Source organism: Oryza sativa, chromosome 5 (genome assembly GCF_034140825.1).
Source record: "Oryza sativa Japonica Group chromosome 5, ASM3414082v1".
Classification (NCBI taxonomy): domain Eukaryota; kingdom Viridiplantae; phylum Streptophyta; class Magnoliopsida; order Poales; family Poaceae; genus Oryza; species Oryza sativa.
In genome coordinates, this window is record NC_089039.1 from 23,002,786 (window position 1) to 23,024,441 (window position 21,656).

The 21,656-nt window shown below is 47.2% G+C and overlaps 4 protein-coding genes across 4 annotated transcripts; 3 read left to right on the forward strand and 1 right to left on the reverse strand.

Annotated features, from left to right (window-relative positions):
- Positions 1 to 3,576: 3,576 nt before the first annotated feature.
- Positions 3,577 to 6,584, forward strand: LOC136356486 (uncharacterized). Its single transcript, XM_066310471.1, has 2 exons — positions 3,577 to 4,869; positions 5,410 to 6,584. The coding sequence occupies exons 1-2, from the start codon at positions 3,783 to 3,785 to the stop codon at positions 5,415 to 5,417; spliced, it is 1,095 nt and encodes a 364-aa protein (XP_066166568.1). The 5' UTR covers positions 3,577 to 3,782; the 3' UTR covers positions 5,418 to 6,584.
- A 7,349-nt stretch (positions 6,585 to 13,933) lies between these two features.
- LOC4339049 (histone H4) lies at positions 13,934 to 14,554 on the forward strand. The gene has a single exon (XM_015783823.3). The coding sequence runs from the start codon at positions 14,024 to 14,026 to the stop codon at positions 14,333 to 14,335; it is 312 nt and encodes a 103-aa protein (XP_015639309.1). The 5' UTR covers positions 13,934 to 14,023; the 3' UTR covers positions 14,336 to 14,554.
- A 626-nt stretch (positions 14,555 to 15,180) lies between these two features.
- LOC4339050 (uncharacterized protein At4g08330, chloroplastic) lies at positions 15,181 to 16,867 on the reverse strand. The gene is made up of 2 exons (XM_015783822.3): positions 16,658 to 16,867; positions 15,181 to 15,981 (listed from the first exon to the last, which is right to left on the reverse strand). Exons 1-2 carry the CDS (start codon positions 16,714 to 16,716, stop codon positions 15,582 to 15,584), a joined length of 459 nt encoding a protein of 152 aa, XP_015639308.1. The 5' UTR covers positions 16,717 to 16,867; the 3' UTR covers positions 15,181 to 15,581.
- A 1,839-nt stretch (positions 16,868 to 18,706) lies between these two features.
- Positions 18,707 to 21,528, forward strand: LOC4339051 (uncharacterized). The gene is made up of 6 exons (XM_015783820.3): positions 18,707 to 19,290; positions 19,821 to 19,949; positions 20,038 to 20,158; positions 20,245 to 20,326; positions 20,750 to 20,903; positions 20,992 to 21,528. Exons 1-6 carry the CDS (start codon positions 18,958 to 18,960, stop codon positions 21,124 to 21,126), a joined length of 954 nt encoding a protein of 317 aa, XP_015639306.1. The 5' UTR covers positions 18,707 to 18,957; the 3' UTR covers positions 21,127 to 21,528.
- The last annotated feature ends 128 nt before the right edge of the window (positions 21,529 to 21,656 follow it).

The following is a 21,656-nucleotide window of genomic DNA, read 5'->3' on the forward strand; positions in this document are numbered from 1 at the left end:
TTCAACTCAATCCACCACTAGCCTCAAGAGAGTTAACAAGGGCACACCCTTGGTCCATTCCAAGCATGCTGCTGAGTTCACAGCTACCATTGATTCGAAGTCAAAACCAAAATCAGTATGTGTTTGATCAAGCATTTGCCCCCCAGGTCAATGAGCTTCCAATGCCAGAAGAGGATGTCCCCTTTTGTCATGATTGTAGAGAACAAGGACACTATGCCCTGAATTGCCCATGGGTATATGCCAAAGAAGCCACTTCCTTTGGTTCAGCAGGGCAGACATCGCTAAACCAGCCACCTTGCACCAAGTCAAGTTTGCAGCCTAGTGTGCAAAGTGGAGAGCCCAATGGAGACAATCCATTGAATCCTAGAAAATGCTTTCCTCCTAGCCTTTCGTACCACGTGGGGTCACGTACTAAGCAAGCCAAAGGCAAGAAGAGTAAGACTCAGAAGAGAAAAGCACCGATGCGAACTGAAGAAGAAGTACGTAAGATGACTATTACCAGCACCGAATGGCCTCCAGCAGGGATAACTATTCCTAGACGTCAAAGAGGAAATACCTTCCGAGGTGCACGACAGTTGACCCAGCACCTCCTAAGCCATGGTGGCAGAGTATCTGATAGTGAAGGGTCAGATCAAGTCTCCTCGGATGATGAAGATGAGCCTCCCCGACATCTCGGCGAGGAAGAGATGGAATCAAAAGCATGCACCCGTTGTGGAGAAATTGGACACGTTGCTAGCATGTGTCTCACACTCTGCCCTCATTGTGAAGAAGACCATCCACCAGGGGAATGTCCCACCTGTAAGGTCACATGTTTTCTATGCGAAGGTACAAACCATGTGCCCAAGGATTGCCAACTCAGTGTGTTGTTGACCAAGACCGCAGAAATCCAACGAACAACCCTACGATTGTCTCATCAGCTAGTCAGCTCCAACAGCAACATTGACAATATCATCCACAGCACCAATGCTCCTCCTGCTCCACCTGACTCTGCAATAAATCATAGCAATAATACCTTCAGCACCAACCATTCTCTGCACCGACAGCCTCAGCAAAGAATTGTCGTCGATGGAAGAAGTTGTGTCTCTCCCCGACCTACTCCAGGCCGAGCAAAGGGCAATCAACCTCAGGAGGGCGATACCAAGCAGAAGACCGTTATCCGCTTCAACCAGCAATCAGAAGGAAGCTTCTCCTGTGAATGATAGCAATATGCAGTCCTATCACATCATCACGGAACCAATCAAGGATGATGCAGTCACTAGAACAATGCCAGCTATATCTCTCCAAAATCAGAATGAGTAGCCATGTTTGTGATTTTCACTTCGCTACCTATCACTGTAATCGGGAGTTTGCAACAATCATGTAATAAATAAATATATTCATGTTTATAAACAGTGAGTTTGCTATGTTTATGGATGATTCATGTTGAGGATGCAATGTACCGATGTTAAGCACCTTCCCTTTTTGTTTAAGGTAGGGCCTTGTATTCATGTAATAAGGGAGAAATGTGTAATAAAAACAAGTTCTATGAGGATTCTTTTGGAAGATGCTGATATGGCATTATGTGTATAATTGTTTACTGTCAAAGGAGACCTAGGGTCTCATTTCAGAGGAATCATATTCTAACCTCGAGTTAATAACCAACCTGTTGATGGAAAAGAAAACCAATTAAACTGTGTTGGATTAAAAAGCCAAAAGGGACTTTTGTTTGGACTAAGAGTTTCAGATGTGTCTTCTTCGGATCAAAGGCAACAACCGTTAGTCTAATTTTTGACAAACCACTTCAAGGTTTCACTGAAAGGCAGCAGGCCAAAGGACCTCATCCTCCCCAGAAGCGTCCGCAACCCACATTAAAGAGTACCACCTGTTAGAGATAGGCCGAAAGATGATTGATAAAAGAGATTGGCAAAGATGTTCTCTAGCAGGAAAGAAGTAGGCCGAAAGGTGATTGATAAAGGATAAACAAAAACATGCTCTGCATCGCTCAAGGAAGACCCCTGATAGTAATTGCCCCGCAACAATCACCTTGTCATTGAGGTAAAAAAAAATCATGAGTAAGCAAGATGACCTAGGTAAAAGTGTTTCCATGAAGGCGAGGAGTGAAATCTTCAACTCGGTATCAGATGCTACACGGAGTGAAAAGTGCAGGCACCGATTACCAGGCAATGCCATGTCTTGGGAGATGATCCAATGGGAAGGAACTCATCAAGGTCGAAGGTGTAAAGGAATACGTTGAATGCTAAATAATGACAACCTGAAGATAATAGTGGGAAGTAAACTGAATGTAAAGAAAGTGAATCCGAGCTGCTTGTTCATGAGAGCTATTCCCAGTTATGAACCAAGTGATATGTTCGAAGATAATCTACAGAGGTCAGATTAAAATCACATCTAACAACGAATCTTCAGATTTGGCAGGATAACAACCAGACAATTACAAGTCCAGCTGTAAAGTCATTTGAGAAGTCGTCGAAGCATGACCAATGGGATAAGTCGGTTCTATTGAGAAATGTAATTCAAAGGCAAAAGTTATCGACCCTTGCATCGAATAGCAATAGTATCTAGCACCCGGAGACCAGGAAAGCTAATATGATGCAGTTAGTGGCAAGTTGTCAAACATGGTATGCTGGATAAGCGTGATATCATAGTCCAAAGCATTCAGTGGTAAGTTAGAAGTAAATGACAAACATGATATTCTCATGATGACAAGCATGGTATCCTAGTAATGACAAGCTGATGTCGACGCATAACGTGAAGTGGGTAACTTGTATGAGGTTGACGCCAAAGATATGAATTATAAGAAGTTCTGGAACTGAAGCCCCATCCTCAACTACCGTAGCCTAGTCTGAGTCAGTTAAAGGTGCAACCAGGGACAAGTCGGGTGAAGAGAAGATTCCATCTGCAACAGGAGATCGAGCCAAGCAGTCCAGAGTGGAGAAGTTTTGCTAGGCAAGTTTGTTATAAAAGACGCGATGGAAGAAGTCAGACAAGAAGAGAAGACCGCCCAACCTATCTTCTTGCTAGCCTCCTCGAATCTCGGGGACGAGATTCTTGTAAGGGGGGTGGATTTGTCACGTCCTGATAAATTCATCCCGAAATAAAAATCATTTTCTAAAAGGAATAATAGAATTAATTAAAATTCGAAAAGAAATTGGCAAACACTAAAATACATACAAGAAAATTTCGAATGTAGCCCGGAGAATTTTTTGTTAAATTCTCCTTGGTCTAAAAGGAGCCCTCAAATTTTACTTGAATTTTCAGAGCACCGGAAATATTTATTAAACAACAACAACAATTAACAAAGTTTATTAAAAAGAAAAAGCTAAAAATAATTCTCCTTCCTCCCTTTGGGCCAACTGGCCCAAAGTCCCCTCTCTCTCTCTCTCGGCCCGCGGCCAAAGTCCTCTCTTCCTCCCTCTCTTTCTCTCCCTCTCTTCCTCTCCCTCCTTCTCTTGGGCCTCCTCTCCTTCCCCTCGGCCCAGCTCCCTCCTCCTCCCTCTCTCCCCTAGGCCGCCTCTCCCTCTTCTCCTCCTGGGCCGGCCGCCTGGCACAAGCCGCGCCACCCAGCCGCCCCAGCCTCCCGAGCCGCCCACCCCTCACGCGCGCTGACCGCGTGGGGCCCACGCGCCGGTCGTCTTCCTCCTCCCGCACGGCCTCCTCCCTCTCCCGTGAACCCTAGCTCCTTTCCTCCCTCAAATCCGTGCGATTTAATCATGGGATTCCAAAATTAAATAGGGGGAATTAATCCCCATTGATTCCTCTTTGATTTCCCCCGTTTTCCCCCTTGAATGGCGCTCCCAATCGCCCGGAACGGCCGCGCCATTCCCGGCCGCCTTCCATGGCCGCCGGCCGTGTTTCCCGTCACCGTTCCGCCCTCTCCCATGCCCGGCTCCCTCCCCTCACCTATAAAATGGAACCCCCTCCGTGCGTTCTATCGTTTTAGCCCCTTCCCGAGCTCCCCCGTGGCCGCACCACCTCTCCCCGCCTCCTCCTTCTCTTCCCTCGGCGCCGGCCACCCTCCAGCCGCCTGTGCCGCCTCGCCCGTGCGGCGGCTGACGTCGCCACCACCTTCCTCGGCCTCGCAGGTGTCCCCTCTACGCCGGCCTGCCCTCCGTTTCGCACGGGGACCATCGGAGACGCGTCCTCGCTGGTGTACAGTGGCGTTGCCGCCACTGTACCACCTCCAGCCGCCTGTGCCGCATTGCCGGAGCGTCGGCTTTCGTCGTCGCTGCCTCTCCCGGCACCGGAACGCCGTCCTCTTCCCCGGCCAGGCCACGGCGTCGCCCGTATTTCGCCGGAACACCGTCGTGCCGCGCCGACCTCTCCATCCTCCTCGCCGGAATTTCCCCGGTCGATCGCGTCGTCATCTCCTCCGGCCTCGCAGCGGCAAGGTCTCCCTCGGCCTCGCCTCCCCTCCATCCGAACCCCTCCGCTGTCCGTCGTCGTCGTCTCCGTTCGTCCTCAACGTCGACGTCCCGTCGGTCGCCCGGCACGTCGTCTCGCTGCGCCGCCACCCTCGTCCTCATCGCAGCAGCGCGTTCCACGCCGTCCTCGTCTCCGTGCAGCCGCTGCCGGCTGCCCTTGTCGCCTCCTCGCCGATTCCGGTCGTCGTCCTCTCGTCGTTCCCGGTCGTCGTGGCGTTCGTCCCTCCGTCAAGCCGTTCTCGTCCGTTGTCCGCGTCCGTCAAGTGTGCCGCTGCAGCCCCGTCGTCGTCTTCGTCCTCGCCTCCGCATCGCCAAGCGTTACGCCGGCCGCGTCTCGCCTTCGTCCAAGGATCACCGCCGAAGTCGTCCCCTCGCCTTTCGTCTCCGTCGTTCCCGGCCGTCTCTGCCGCGCTCGTTCGTCGTTGTCGTTCCCTCGCCTCGTCGCGTGGTGGTAAGGATCTCTCCTCTCGCTGCCCCGTCCTCGTCCTTTCGGTGTCGCCCCGTACCCGTTGTGCGGTTGTCGACGCCGGTACCCGTGTACTGGTGTTGGTAATCGTTCGCTTGTGTGTGTGGTGTCCGTGTTAGTGTGCCCGCTCGGTAGCCGCGTTGTTTCCACGTGTGCGGCCCGCGTGGTGTCTAGTGGAGTCCGTTTGTCAGCTACTCGCCTCGGTTGACACACGGGGTCCGCTTCCATCGACCCGTGGACCGTCTCTGTATACTCGGTCTACCGCGGTCCTTTAGGTTGACATGTGGGGTCCGTATGTCAACGGCGCAGCCTTCCTGTCTTTTCCAGGCTAGCGCTTACACATGTTTTATAGTTGTAAAACCTAATTATAATAATCCGCAAATCTCCATATAACAGCATTAAACTTCGGATGACCATGTCTTGGTCATACGAGCTCCGAATCGATCCGTTCAAGTCTCCTAATGTTTGTTATAACCTAAAGAACTGTGTGCTTTCTTTTTATGTATTGTTATTGCTTCTTTATAGGCTTGTAGCTTTGCTTGTGTGCTTCGCGTAGCTTCTATCGTTCCGGAGGTTCCCGAAGCATGGTTCGTGGTCGTCGCCGAAGGTTCGGAAGGCCGTTGTCTCTGAGCAAGGAAAGTCACATCATCCTTGAGCATATTGAATCCCAGTTTATAAAATTATTTTGATTTAAATTAATGCATTATCGCTTTATTTAAATTCCTGCGTTATCACTGTTTTATTTAGCCATGCCTATTTACCTTTGTTATGACCTTATTATTATTTCTATTGTTATTATTACCTTGTTCACCCTAGGAAAATAAAACCCCAACTAGTGGGTACTCTATTTATGGTTCCACTAGTATGAACTTAGGTAGATGCTTCGCTGGTTAATTAGGCAACATTAGGTGGTTTTATAACTTTAGACTTTGGGAATTCTCATATCATTTGGACACTATGGAGTGGTTGGCTTATGTTGGAATTGGACACACACCTCCACCTCTATTCAAAACCCCCAAAATGGTTTTAGGCTGGGCTCAAGGTGCGTGGTTGGGTTTTGTTAGTCGTACCTCGGGTACTATAAGGATTAAGCTCGGGCCTCTGTTGCAAAGCACTACCGTACTTCCACATGTCTAGTGGGTAAGGCTTAGTTTGTGGCTCAGTCTGGTTATAAACAAAAGTACACGGATGGAGATGGACGAAGTCGGGGGTCGATGGACATCTCTAGGACAAATGAAGGCTACACGAGCTGCGGCCCGGTAGTCGAGATGTCATGGCACAGGGCTGGTGTCCTGCTGCTATGGGCTCAATCCTGCCTGCCTGTCCCGGAGGTTCCGGCCGTAGGTGGGGTTGGGTCGGTACTCTTGTTTATGGCTAGGATGGGTTGGGAACTATGTCACGTCTTCCGTCCGTATACCGTGGTGGTATGTGGCACGTGGTTACATGTGAGGAAGATGTGTCTTGTGGGTAAAGATGTACACCTCTGATCAAAGTATAACCTATTCGAATAGCCGCGCCCTCGATTATGGGCAAGCCTAGCAATGTACCCAAGTTAGTGTTTTAATTCTTAAAACCTACTTAACAACTAAAATATGGAATGGTTGGCCTGGGTTGGCTTGGGACGAGCTGGGACCCAGGGTCGGGTTGCCAGTTCGGTCTGAATCATCGTAGGCCTTGGGTTAAGGCAGGTTCGTGAGGGTTCACGGCCTTGATTAATAATATTGTGTAGCTCTAGGATCGTCTTTATAAAATAGCTTTGGGCAACTAAGTGAATTTTAAATGCTGTTTACTGCAAAACTTAACCCCTATATTATTACCCCTTGTACCCCCTTGCATTAATCATGCATCTACCGGTGTGGCTTGCTGAGTACTGTGGTTATACTCATTCTTAGCTCAATCTTTCCCTCCCCCCTTCAGTAAGAGAAGCTTTGGAGAAGAAGTCTTAGGTGGAGTCCTGGCTTATACCCCAGTTGAGCGCCTGTGAAGATGGAGCCGTAGGCCCGCTAGTCCGCTACTGTTTATTTTTTATTGTCAGGCCTTAAGTGCCTTTGTAATAATGTAAATATTATCGATATAATAAAGATGTGTCTTTTATATCATGTTTGTGTGGTGTACCCCGGCTTTTACTGGGACGGGGATTAATACACTAGCATTCGGGAAAATCTATTTTTCTCGGTCGCGACAGGGTGTCCGGGCTAACTTCGCCGCTAACCTCTTTCACTGATGGCTTCGTCAGGATGTCCAGAAAAGTGCCGGGCTTGAGCGGTTCTCGTCTGGATGCACGTCGTGCTAGGTCATCTGGCTCGATGTTGTCTTTGCGGTAGACGTGTCTGACTTCGATCCCATCAAACCTTTTCTCTAGTTTCCTGACTTCTGCAAGATACTTGGATAACTCAGGGTTAGAGCATTTATAATCTTTGTGCACCTGGTTCGCGACTAGCTCGGAGTCCCCTTTCACAATTAGTCGCTTGACCCCAAGTGCGGCTGCAGCTCTTATCCCGGCGAGTAGTCCCTCGTATTCGGCTGTGTTATTGGTCGCCCTGAAGTTGAGGTGGATTGCGTGCTTGAATTGATCTCCGGAGGGAGACATCAAGATAAATCCTGCCCCTGCTCCTTGGCTGTTGAGTGCACCATCGAACGCCATAGTCCACGTTTCGTTGTCGACTTGGTTGTCTGATTTGTTATCAGGCATAGTCCAATCGGCTACAAAGTCGGCGAGTACCTGGGACTTGATGGCTGTTCGTGGCGCAAAGTGGACATCAAACTGGCTCAGCTCGAACACCCATTTCGCAATGCGGCCGACAACGTCTTTGTTTCTCACGACTTCACCGAGAGGGAAGGAGGAGACAACTGTGACTCTGTGGGCTTGAAAGTAGTGGCGTAGCTTCCTTGATGTCATGATGACCGCGTAAATAAGCTTTTGGATCTGTGGATATCTTGTCTTTGCGTCGTGGAGAGCTTCGCTGATGTAGTAGATTGGTCGTTGTACTTTCTCTCTCTCGACAACGATGATGGTGCTAACGGAATATGGCGTGGCGGCAATATAGAGGAATAATTCTTCATTAGGTTGGGGGGCAACAAGTACAGGGGGTTGATAGGTAGCGCTTGAGTGCAACGAATGCCTCTTCGGCTTCCTGTGTCCATACAAATTTGTCTTGCTTCTTCAGCAGAGCGAAGAAAGGTTGCCCTCGTTCTCCCATACTAGCGACGAACCTGCTCAATGCTGCCATGCATCCGGTTAGCTTCTGTACTTCCTTGAGTCTTGTGGGTGACTTCATGTTCTCGATTGCCTTGATCTTCTCGGGATTTGCTTCTATTCCTCTGCCAGAGACGAGGAAACCGAGCAGCTTTCCCGATGGTACTCCGAACGTGCACTTCTCTGGATTTAGCATGAGGCGATATCGTCGGAGGTTGTCGAACGTTTCCCACAGATCGTCAATCAATGAGTCGCATGTCTTGGTCTTGACGACGATGTCGTCGACGTATGCCTCGACATTGTTGCCGAGCTGATCGCTAAGTGCGCCCTGGACCGTGCGTTGGAAGGTATTTCCTGCGGTTATCAATCCGAACGGCATCTTAACATAGCAAAATACCCCGAACGGCATGATGAATGATGTCTTCTCTTCGTCCTCTTTTGCCATGCTGATTTGGTAGTAGCCAGAGTAAGCGTCGAGAAAGCTCAACAGCTCACAGACGGCTATTGAGTCCACCAGTTGATCTATTCGAGGAAGAGGGAAGTGATCCTTGGGGCACGCCTTATTGAGGTCGGTGAAGTCGACGTACATTCTCCATTTTCCGTTGGCCTTCCGCACCATGACTGGATTGGCTAGCCATTCTGGATGAAGTACTTCTCGTATGGCTTGTTTTCGGTCTGGTGCAAATCTCCGCAGTCTTTGCTTTACTGGCTTGGCATCGGGTTGCACCATGAGTTTGTGCTCAATTACCTCCCTGGGGACCCCTGGCATGTCGGACGGCTACCAAGCGAACACGTCAGCATTGTCGCGGAGGAAGGTGATGAGCGCGAGTTCCTATTTCTCGGTTAGTGTCGCCCCAATCTTGACGGTCTTGTCGGGGTTGGCACTGGAGAGTGGAACAATCTTGATTGCGCCGTCCGGTTTCGGCGTCTTGTTTGTTTTGCTCACTTTCTTGGGTGGCTCAGTTGTGGCGGGTGGGCTGGGCGTTTGCTTGACCATGTCGAGGCTCCGTTTGTCGCATTGCACCTCCAGCTTTGCGTTCCCTTGAATAGTGATTATTCGCTTCGGTCCCGGCATCTTGAGCACTTGATACGCGTAGTGAGATGCGGCCATAAACTTTGCAAGTGCAGTTCTCCCGATGATGGCGTTGTAAGCTGTATCGAATTCAGCGACATCAAAGGTGATCTGCTCTGTTCGGAAGTTGTTGGCTTGGCCGAAAGTCACAGGCAACGTAATCTTGCCCAATGGTCTGGACGAGGATTGGGGAGTGATTCCATGAAAGGGTTGATCGGTTGGTGTCAACTTGCTTTGTGGAATTCCCATCGCGTCCAGAGTGCTGGCGAAAAGAAGGTTGATTGAGCTGCCACCGTCGATGAGGACCCGTGCGACCTTGATGTTCCGAATAGTGGGTTCGACCACGATCGGATATCGTCCAGGAATGACGGCGGTCTTGGGGTGGTCTTCTTCCGAGAACTCTATCTTCTGTTCAGACCACTTCATCTTGGGTGCAGCCCCCTGCCATGTCGAACAGACTTCGCGTTCCACTTTCTTGTACTCTCGCTTCGAGGAGTATGTTGTGGAACCTCCGAAGATGTGTGAAACGTGGAGGTCAGAGTCTGGATATGCTGAGTCCGATTCCTAGGGAGCCGCCTCCGCGTCCTTTTCGACCACGCGTACTCGTTTGCCTTTTTCAGATGCAATGTGCTTCTCGAGCGATTTTTTGAAAACAAGGCAATCTTCCAAAGAATGTCTGTTCGTCTTGTGTATGGGGCACCAAGCTTTCTTTGTGTTGCTACTTTGTGGGTCTGGGCGCTTGGGAGGGTTCGCGTATTCTGCTGCGAGGACTTCCGCTTGAGCTTTCCTTTTCCCATTTTTGCGATTCTTCTTCTTGCTTGACTCAGGTGCGTCCGTGGCTGGTTTCTTTTCTCCCTCGGTCTTCGGCTTATCGTTCTTGCGTCTTAGCGCATCATCTGCGTGGGCGCATCGCTCAACAATCTCGAACAATCTCCGAGTGGTTGTGATGCGTCTTGTCGCCAACTCCTGGGTAGTATAGCGATCTCTGACACCGGATTTGAAGGCGCGAATTACAAAAGCGTCGGTGATTTCAAGGATTGTATTTCTGCACTCGTTGAAGCGCCGAATATATTTCCTCAAGGATTCACCCGGGTTCTGTGTCAACGCGTGTAGGTCGTCTTCGATCGCGTGGCGCTTGTAGGTTCCTTGGAAGTTGGCGACGAACTGCTACCACAGGTCTGCCCACGAAGAGATTGAGTAGGGCGGAAGATGCATCAGCCATGAACGTGCGGAGCCTTTTAACGCAGTTGGCAAATAATTCGCCAATGCGTTGTCGTCTGCTCCGGCAGCGTAGAGTACTGTGGAGTAGACTTGAAGGAACTCTTCTGGGTCGGTGCTCCCATCGTACTTCTCTATTGCTCTGGGTCGGAATCTCTCAGGCCATCGGACATCATGTAGGGAACGACTGAAAGCCCTACACCCAGCGCTGGGGGCGGTGGGTTGTCGGCGATCGTGTGTCCTTCGTGGATGTCTGTCTGATGATGAGGAAGACGAGGATGATGACGATGACGATGGGTCGCTTGGTTCTGGCGTACGATTACGAGGATGTCGGCCTGGATCTCGAGAATCCTGTCGTCGTCTCCCGCTGTTGTCTTGGTGCCGGTCTCCATCATAGTCGTCGTTATGGCGACGTCCTCAACCAGTATCGTCTAGCACCCGCCGTTTGTGATCGTTGTGATCGTGGTGGTTGTGGCGGTTATCACGGTCTCGGTCCTCGTTTGAGCGGTCTCCTCGATCTTCGTTATCATGGCGCCGTGAAGAGACATGACGTCGGGAACGATTCTCATTGTCTCGTGTGCGTCGTGCCTCTCGGCGGCCGTTGATGTGATCTCGGAGATCGCCAGTGCCGCGAGGTTGAGGGGTAGCTCGCTGAGGCGATTCCCTTCATTCAGGATTTTCACCGTTGGCATCGCCAGTTGGTGGCTGCTCTGGGTGCGCTGCGGCAGCGGCCTCTTCGAACGCGTTGCTGAGGTTGGTCACTGATTCCCGTAGTCATTCTGTCCAACGCGCGAGATCGTCGTTTAGAACGGGACCGTAGGGGGTTTCCCTCATTATAGCGTTGACGGCTCTGATGTGCTGAGCTGGAGTGGTCAATTGATTCTCTGTTTCTGCATTGGTGCACGCTGATATGCCGACATCATCGATAGCCAATACCTCCCGCGGCGCGCTTGTTGTCGATGACCCATAGTCTTCAAGAAGGTGCAAGACTGATAGTTCGTGAGGATCGATATTGATTACCCCAACAAATCGATCTGAAGTTGGCATCGCTCCTCGTTCCTTGTCTTTATCCCTGATGGGGATGTGTGCCTGTTGGACCTTAGGGGATGGCGCTTCCATGGCGCTGGAAAAGACCTTGCAGCTTGAGAGGTCGTGATTCTTTGTCTTGTGAATAGGACAGTAGACATCACGAGTTGGAGAAATACGTTGAATTCCACGCTCTTTACAGGCGCGAATTTCAGCGCGGACGTTGAGGAAAACCCAGCAGGCTTGCAAAGTGTGTTTCCTGGTTTTGTGGATAGGACACCAGGACCTTGTCGCTTCAGAAGTCATCTTCGTCGGCTCGCGGTTCATGTCGGAACGACAAGGTTTGGCCGCATTAGAATCCTTCTCGAGCTCGGATGTCGTCGATGCTCCGTTCTCCGCCTCGGCGGGAGGATTTTTTGACATGGAGTCACCTTGGTTTGTAGCCACTGCGTTCTCGTTTCCAGTCATTGACGGACCGGTTGAGATCGGCGTCGTGGTGTAAACCGGGAAGACGATTTCGCCGACTTGAGTCTACACCAGCATTGTTGAAGCAGGGAATACTTGGCTGAGGTTGGTGTTGACGCTGTTGTCGACGAGGCTGGATGACATAGTAGTAGAACCTTGAGTACCAAGGCCCCCTACCTAGCGCGCCACTGTCGACGGGTGGTACCCGTAGACCGGATATAGAGGGTATTGGGGTACGTTGGTACAATAATCTACGTAATACGACATCAAACAGACAAAAGACGAGGATTATACTGGTTCAGGCCCCTTGGTAGTTAATAGCCCTAATCCAGTTGATGTGGGATTATATGGTAGAAAACACAGGTTACAAAGGGAACAATGGAACTTGACGGATCCGGCGAGATCGTGGTCGAGTTGGTTCGACTAGATCCCCGGCGATTTGGCTCCTTGCAGGCTCCGACTTCGTAGGCTGTGAGGGTTGTGTTGGCTCTGAGATTCGATGCCTCAGGTCCTCCCCGGGGGGTCCCTTTTATATCGCAGGTCAGGCGGTTTCCAAGTAGAACTCGGAGATAACAGACCCTATACGATACATTGATGACCCAGTCTTGTCCGAGTAAGACTCTTCCCATCCGTAGACTTCGTGAAGGATTTCCTTAGTGTACGCGGGAAGTATCCATATGCGCGTGGGTATGCCATACCGATATGTAACGTATATCGAAGGGTAAAGGGTATGCCTAACCCGTAACCCTGACAGATTGTCTCTATATCATTATCTACATTAGACATATAGCCGATTGCTCAACACACTATTGACATCGGCTGGTATCGACATTGGCTGGATTACTCCATCAGCTTGACAGCCGATCGGCTCATTGATATGCTATTTGTATATTTTATCACTTGCTGTAGGATCAAACTGACTGGTATGCCTGCATCTCATCAACCTTTGGGTCTGCACTAGAACTAAGCAGATCTCCTAGGTCATTGTGTTCGTCGACTTAGTTCGCGCCAACACAGTTCCTGTACCATTGGGCGAGTGCAGATTTTTCGTCAACAATCGTAGATATTGAACCTTCTAAGGTTGAGTTTGGTACAACTGTTGGGTTGGGCTTAGCTAGTCACTGGTATGGAACCCAAGGTATTCATTACACATGATTAATAAAGTAGCTCATCCATTATAAAACATAGTAATCTAACACCGGATGAGATCCATATATACAATACTACATATACTATCCGATATTATATGATACTACATCCGTTTCAGGTTATAAGACTTTCTAGCATTGCCCACATTCATATAAATGTTAACGAATCTAGATAGACAGGATAATCCTAGAAAGTTTTATAATATGAAATGGATGAAGTATATTTTAGGACGGAACTAACATAAACTATTATAAAATTAAAAATAATTTTATTTGATATTATATATATATAGTATTTTTTTATAGAATATATGTTTAGTAGTTTGGAAAATATGCTCATGATAAATGAGGGATTAGCCTAACTCAACCTTATTTTAGAACGCAGCCCAGTGTGTTACTGAAAGAGCTACAATTGATCTTGAATTCTCATAATTGGTTCTAGGGCTAATTTTGGGTGGTTTCTCCGTCACATTTGTTGCGCAATTTATTTTGAAATGACTGTAAAATCACAAGTACAGATCTATCTAAAATCACTTTTAAAAATTAAATTTCAAATTTCAAAATCAGCTTTGACTTTTAAGAAAAAAACTGACCCTTGGAAATTCGTAAACACTAAACAGTGAAAAAAATCTCTCAAAGGCCAAACGCCAAGTCCCTACTCCCATAGTCCCATGGCCGCGCCGCAGGCCAAATTTGGCGGCGCCTGCAGGTCAAAATTTTGAGCTGGCCGCCTCTCAGACCACGAAAATTCCCACTATCCCGCCAAATCACCGATCCGCGCCTCACGCCACGTCAACGATCCGCTCCTCCCCCCGCGATCCAGATCCTCACCGTCCATTCCCTCCCCCATCCAACGGCAGCCGCCTCCCCACTCCATCCTCTCGTCCCCTTTTAAAACCCCCTCCCCTTTCTTCCCCAAATCCCACTCCAATCACCACCACCTCTTCTCCAATTCCACTCGCTTTTCTCTCTCTCTCGTGCGTCGAGCCACCGGAATCGTCGTCGTCGGCGGCCATGTCGGGGCGCGGCAAGGGAGGCAAGGGGCTCGGCAAGGGCGGCGCCAAGCGTCACCGGAAGGTGCTCCGCGACAACATCCAGGGGATCACCAAGCCGGCGATCCGGAGGCTGGCAAGGAGGGGCGGCGTGAAGCGCATCTCCGGGCTGATCTACGAGGAGACCCGCGGCGTGCTCAAGATCTTCCTCGAGAACGTCATCCGCGACGCCGTCACCTACACCGAGCACGCCCGCCGCAAGACCGTCACCGCCATGGACGTCGTCTACGCGCTCAAGCGCCAGGGCCGCACCCTCTACGGCTTCGGCGGCTGATCGATCTTGCCTCCCTCCGCCATCTCTCCCATGTCGTCTGGCCGTGCCCACAAGTCTTGCGGTCAAGAAAAAAAGTTTGATGGAAAGCCGTGGAATCCACCTTGTTCAGTTCGCTGTTTAGTTTTTCTAGTGTTTACCTGAATCATGAAATTGTGAAGCAAATGATGTTTGCAACTGGGATTTGAATTGAAACATGTTTCAGAGCCAATGTTGTGGATCTGTCCTCTTGTTGATGTGCAATTTGTGTTTGTCCGTTTTGGGATGAAATTTTGTTTTGGTTAGTGCGATTTGGTGAACTTAGGCTGAGTTCGATATAGGTTTCTGGTTGAAATCTACATTGCATATTGGGCTGATACATCTTGAAATGTGCTATATATTGATTTGACCATCGCTGACCAATACTAAGAACAGCGGATTTGCAGAATATCAAGCGGTGTCTGAGTTGCTTTAATTTGACGATAGATCCAATTCGTTTAATATTTTGGACTTTATATTTCTGTTACTGCAGTAGCCAAATTCATCTGTGCTTTAGTTATTTCTGTTACTGCAGTTGCATTTGTATTCCCTCAGCAAATTCATCTGTGCTTTAGTTTCAGTTAATTCTTGCAACTGAATTAGCCTGAAATCTGGATAGTTTCAGGAAAATTCATCTGAGCTTTAGATTCAATAGATTTCTCCGCAGGAAAATTTTAACAATGAGTTTCTGCACTTGGCAGTTGGCTCTTGCACATTACTCACAATTGCAATTTCTGAAAATGGCATAGCATTGCTCAGAGTCACAGGAATTCACTTCAAATCATATCAACATTAGTGGCAGAAATTAATTGGCATAGCTTCAAAACACAAACAAAAAAAAACTGCCGTTTAGAATAGCTGAAGATTTACATCATTCTTTAGATACACAAAAAATCAAAAGACACTACAATATTTCAGTACAAGACACAAGTACACACCACTGAACATCATCAGAAACCTGATTTCTAACTAAACATTTGCCCAAATATGGATTGCCAAATCCAGGTCCATGATGCACAGTTGCACACCCACTGAACTCTGAATGTATATGTAAATAGACAACAAACTCTTCCATTTTATAAATACAGGTAGGCAAAATTCAGCATTCCTATCAAAATATACAGTTACACACTAGCACGTAATCTCTTGGTTCTGCAGTTACTTGATTGACAGTCCAGTATAGCGCAAGGCAAGAATCGAAAAGTGCATACTGCAGAAGTTCAGAACAGCATCACAGGGTGAAGGGAACACCAGAGTCATCGGTTGAAGGCTGCAGTGCATTAATCTTGATAACATATTTCTTTCCACTCGACATGCTGTAGCCCTCGGAGCTCATGTGCAAATCATCTGAACCATCATACAATGTGGAATCCTCATCCTCATAAGCATTACCGATACGGCCACCACATTTGCGGCAGATCAACCTTGTCCTCTTTCTGAACAAACCCCAGGAGCGCCTTGAATGGAAGTATGGCATGCAGCTCACCTCATCAGTTTGTGTGAACCGACTCTCGTCGATCGCAAAGAATGAGATTACACCTTTCCTGATCTGCTTACCATACTTGGATCCAATGTTCGCTGTGTTCCGTGTTGAGGAGCTCAGGTTCAATGCATAGCCACAGTAACCACAGCTGTTAGAATAGCACACACCATCAGATAATTTTTTTCCATTACATGGAAGACGTGTATACAGTTGCACACACCATGAGAATTGACCCTGAATCCTTTCTCACAACTGATATCACCATGCTACCGTTTCCACTTTCCACGAAAAGAAAATTTTCACAATTTTCACGAAAATGACAATTCCGTGTTCAATACGCAATCAAAATCCTAAAAATTAAGTTTCATAGGAGAGTTGTTAGTGTCAAACTGTCGATTCAGGTATGAGGATGTAATTTTCACTTTTCAGCAAGCCAAACGTAATGTCACATTCAATTCCTTCTATTGAACAAAAGACCATGATCTGTCACAAGAAGTAAAAGTGCCACTAATTCAGTTTTCAGTCCAGCTGATCGAAGTTGGTGCGCTTTCTGATCAGTCCAGTTTGAGCCATTAGCAAGCACACCAATCACTAACAGTCAAAACCAATTAAAAGAAATTTCAAGATCCATCCGAGCCCAGCAGCTGCAAACAGATCGAATTTATAACTGCACTCTTGAACAACCCAAGAAACACTCTTCTAAGTACACTAATCAAGACGAATGATTCAACCCAGGGTTTCGCCTATCCTAGCCTCTCCTAGAACCCGTGTTCTTGATCCAAGCAGCGGAAAAAGAAGGGGGAAGGGGATCGAAGCGAACCAACCTGTAGGCGACTTCCTTGGCGGAGGAGCAGGAGTAGCTCCTCTCGGGCGTCCTCACCATGCTCCTTCCTCCTCCGTGCGCATCGGATCCCGATCGATTTGGGAGGAAGAGGAGGAGAAGAGAAGAGCGCTTGGGTTGGGTTGCTTGGCTCTCCAACGGTCAGTGCAGGGCAGGGCAAAGGCGACCGCGCCGCGCTGGCTCGGCTGGCTCTGATCTGTTCCCTTCGGCGCAGGGGATGATGAGCTGCGTGGTGATCGAGACGGCTCGGACCGTCGGCGCGAGGGCTGGGGTTTGGATCGGTCGCTGCTACTCCTGCTGCTGCATTTTAGTGAGTTGACTGTGACGTGGTGTGATGTAATGTGACGGGATAATTTAGACCGAGTGTTTGTTGAGAATTTTTTAAAAAATAATAGAACTCTAGTGAAAAAATGTATAAATATATGTTGATAGATAAAAATCATAAATTTAACACCCTCTCAAACAACTGAAGTTCGATAATCATTGTTCGACAGGCTATTCCATAGGTTAACTAGCTTGATTAAGAAAAAGAAATAGGAGTAGCAAGCATGGGTGGTCTATTGAAGCTCCAAAGTTCGATAGGTCCCACGACCTACTCATATGCATGTAGGGTGTGTTTAGTTAACACCAAAATTGAAAGTTTGGTTAAAATTAGAATGATGTGATGAAAAAGTTAAAAGTTTATGTGTGTATGAAAGTTTTGATGTGATGGAAAAATTCGAATTTTGAAGAAAAAGTTTGGAACTAAACTCAGCCATACTCACATCTCAAGTTTTTAAGTTTTTAAAACTTATTAAACAATGGTTATTTGACGAGGTATTAAATTTATGATTTTAGATGATCGATATCTATTTTCATTTTTTTATTAAAGCTGCATTATTTCTTTGAAAAAAATCGTTCATTGTACTTGGGACGGTGCTGGGCAGCGGTGGGCGGTGGCACGGTGGCTATGAACCGCGTTTTGTGAGGCTTCGGTCGCGATCCGCACCACGTGTCGTGCCTGGTTGGTTGGCTGCAGGCTGCACACAGCAGCATTGTTCCGTTTTCTCGCGCGACCAAAGGGCTGGGACCTGGACGTGAGAAGATAAATTGGAGCGAGTGGTTACGTGCACGGCTCCGTCCCCAAAATGTAATGAATTTTGTCCGTATAATTAATTATATGATTAAGAAATTCTTTATGTTGAAATGGATGTAGTGAGTATATTACCAGTTCAGGTGTAGGTAGTTTTCTGGAAAAAAAATGGCAACACCACAGCTCATCATCCGTATAATTTGCATTGAGATCCGAGGTTTAATCTAGATTGAGTGCATATGGGTGATTGAGTACTCCGTTTTATTATATTATAAATCGTTTTATTTTTTTTTCTAAGTTAAACTTACATAAATATAATCAAGTTATTTTTTAAAAAATATAGTAATATTTTTATCGCAAAACAAATATAGGGTCATTTTCAACCCTACCAAATTTTGGTAAAATTACCAAAAAAAGTGGCAACATTTAGTTTGCTGCCAAATTTTAATAACTATATAAAAAATTCTGCCTTGACAACTTGCCAAAATTTTGGCAAAATTTGGTTAGGGTTTTTTTCATCAAAGTGAATAGGCCATAATATGAAAGTATACTGTGAAACTAATTTGATTCACTGTTAGGGAGTACTTCCCAATGAAGTGAGTTTATGAGGTGATTATTCCTTCCGTTTTTTTAAAGAAAAGAAAGATTATTCCTTTGCGAATGCAGATTTGAGACTAAGGTGGTGTTTGATATCTCCTGAAGAACGAAGATGAAAATAAAGATTAAGTGTTTAACGTAAAACGAGATGATAATAATACGTGATTAATTAAATTTTAATTATTATAAACTTAAAAAATAGATTAATCTTATATTTTAGAATAACTTTCATATAAAAAGTTTTCACACGAAACACATCGTTTAGCAGTTTAAAAAGAGGTCCTTTTATACCGTTTTCGTTGCAGAAAAGAACATGTCTAACAGCTGATTTGTATAATCTCGGCTGGGCTGTCATGTCAGCCTGTCACCGAATTCCACCGTTTATCCGAGGGAAGCCGAAGCCCTCCCTCGTGTCCGACGACGACGCAGGGCAAAGACCGACGACATCCACTCCCACACTCCGTCGGCCACCTGCCCTACTCCTCCCTCCTCTTCCTCTCCTTCTCCCTACCCTATGATTGCTCTCCTCCTCCCCGAGCTCTCCCCCTAGCCGCCCAGGCAGCCGCACTCCGGGAGCCAGCAAGCCCAGCCCCGTGGTCCGGCGCGGGGGGGAGATGGCGGCGGCCGAGTTCTTGTCGCCGGAGGCGGCGGCGGCGGCGGGGGTGGGGCCGGTGCGGCAGCAGCAGCATCCGGGGGAGGCGGCGTGGCGGGCGGTGGTGGGGTGGCTCGGGTTCCTCCTCCAGATCCTGCTCCAGATCGTCCGCGGCACGCCTTCCTCCTGGGCGCACCTCCTCTCCTTCCTCGGGCTCCGCCACCCTCTCCTCTCCGCCGCGCCGCCCCAGCCGTCGCCGTCGCCGTCGCCGTCGGTCGCCTTCGTGCGGCTCCCCTCCGAGGCTCCCGCCGACGCGTCGTCGACGGGGCCGCCGCCGCCGCTCAGGCGGCTCACGGTACGGACCGAGATGTGTGTTAGTTCATTCCTGCATCTTTGGAGCGAGCTGTGTGTATTGTGTTCACTTTCTTGCTGTTGACTGTTGAGTGATCGTACAAACTACTATTGCTAATTTGTGGTCATTTCACACATAGCAGGTTAATTATACTGATATTGAGTCGCCATTGACAGCGTATTAGACCTAGTTTCTATCTATCTTTGTTGTGTTCATATCGATTCCCTTTAGGTCTTGTTCGGTTAATATCGGTATTAATTCGATCCTCTTGAGGAGAAAAGGGATTAGAGGGGATTAAGGGAGTGTGGAATTAATCCTTAAACGAACAAGGCCTCGAGGAGGGATTAACCGAACAAGGACATAATGAACCTATCTTTTCCCTAATCGTATATTTGGGATTACTCGACTGATTTCCATAATCCCCTCTAATGAACTTATCCTCTACATCGACTGATTTCCCTAATCCCCTTTTAATAAACTTATCATCCACCTGTGTAACTTACAATCATATAATTGGGATTGCTCGACTCCAGGTAGTGCTTGATTTGGATGAAACTCTAGTTTGTGCATATGAGTCATCAAGTCTTCCTGCTGCTCTTCGTGCCGAGGCTGTTGAAGCAGGACTGCATTGCTTTGACATGGAGTGCATATCCGCTGAAAAGGCAAGTAAGCTGCCATCCTTTTCTTATTGATATTCTGCTAAAATCCAGGAAGTTGCTTATCAGAGTTTGTATTTTCCTTGATATAAAGGATGCTGAGGGAAGTCAGAGGGTGAACCGTGTTACTGTATTTGAGCGTCCTGGTTTGCACGAATTTTTGCAGAGAACTAGCGAATTTGCTGATCTTATTCTCTTCACTGCTGGTTTAGAAGGTCTGTTACCTGAATAGTCATATTGATCCTCAACTAGAACTCAATTGAATTCACCTCATTTTAGTAACCTGTGCTTTTCTCTCCAGGATATGCAAAACCATTAGTTGACAGGATAGATGCTCACAACAGATTCTGTCACCGTCTCTACAGGCCATCAACTGTTACCACGTAAGTTACTGTTAGCATTTTTGTGGATTGTAAATAATGGATTATTTTGCTTCTGACTTCCATAGTGCCTTAATGAATTATTGTCTTGCTCACTGAAATATTGAGATGTGATTTCAATTGATTTTAGTGGGAGGCTTTTTGCAAGCACAAACTTAAATATTGCAAGTGCCCACCCATAGGTAGCACCGATTCATGCCCATGGAATCTCTAATGTATAGCTGTTTTATGTGAAACTGAATTATTGTAATGATGTTTTTGGTAATTCACATATCATGTTGATCATAACTTATTCATGTCTTCCTGGTTTTGCTACCAGCTTGATTTCACAAAGAGTCAAAGACACATATTCTTTAAGAAATTGTGCTACCTGCTGCGTTAGCTGAGCTTTTCACTTATTTGACGCTGCCGTGTGCTGAATTCCAGGGAATATAGAGAGCATGTAAAAGATCTTTCTTGTTTGTCGAAAGATTTCCACAGAATTGTCCTTGTTGATAACAATCCATATAGTTTCCTGCTGCAACCATTGAATGGAATACCTTGTCTTACATTCTCGGCTGGACAACCTGTTGATGATCAGGTAAGGTTACAATTTAGATAACTCTCCTTTTTGTTCTGAACATACAATTTCTGGTGTACTGATCCACTGACATTCTCAAACATTTTAGCTTATGGGAGTTATATTTCCACTTCTCAAGCACCTTTCTCTGCAAAATGATGTTAGACCGGCATTGTATGAAACATTTCACATGCCAGAGTGGTTCCAAAGACATGGGATCCCACAAATTGATCAAGCAGCATAAGTTTTGCCACCAGGGCATTGGATTATTAGGCAAAGGCTCAAAGGCCACCTATACTCTTGGAGATAACACTTGTATATAATGTTATTCATCCAGGCCCTTCCGTATGGCGAAGCCATTGTTCGACACGGAGATCGCAGATCACTATTTGTATCCTGAGCGTAAATTTATTGTTGTATAGTGACCTTTTGTTGCTGACAGTTCTGATAATCTAACTGACAGTTATAATGGTCTGTGAGTTCCTGAAGGCTTGTAAATTTTGATCAAGGTTCTACAGCGATGATTCAGTGGCACCTGTGACCTTAAGATGGTCTTTTGGAGCTACATCGTGCATTTTTTTGGTTTCATATGTCAGGCCTTGTATTTGATCCCCTCTTTATTTAGGCTTCCAGCAGATTTCAGTTAGTTTGTGCCCCCCATCCTTTTTCACATGTTTGGATTTCAAATTTTCAATGTTACTGCTTTTCTGTTAATGAATGATTTAGTGGCAACATCATAAACTAAGATCATTGACATCGCACTTGACCGTTGAA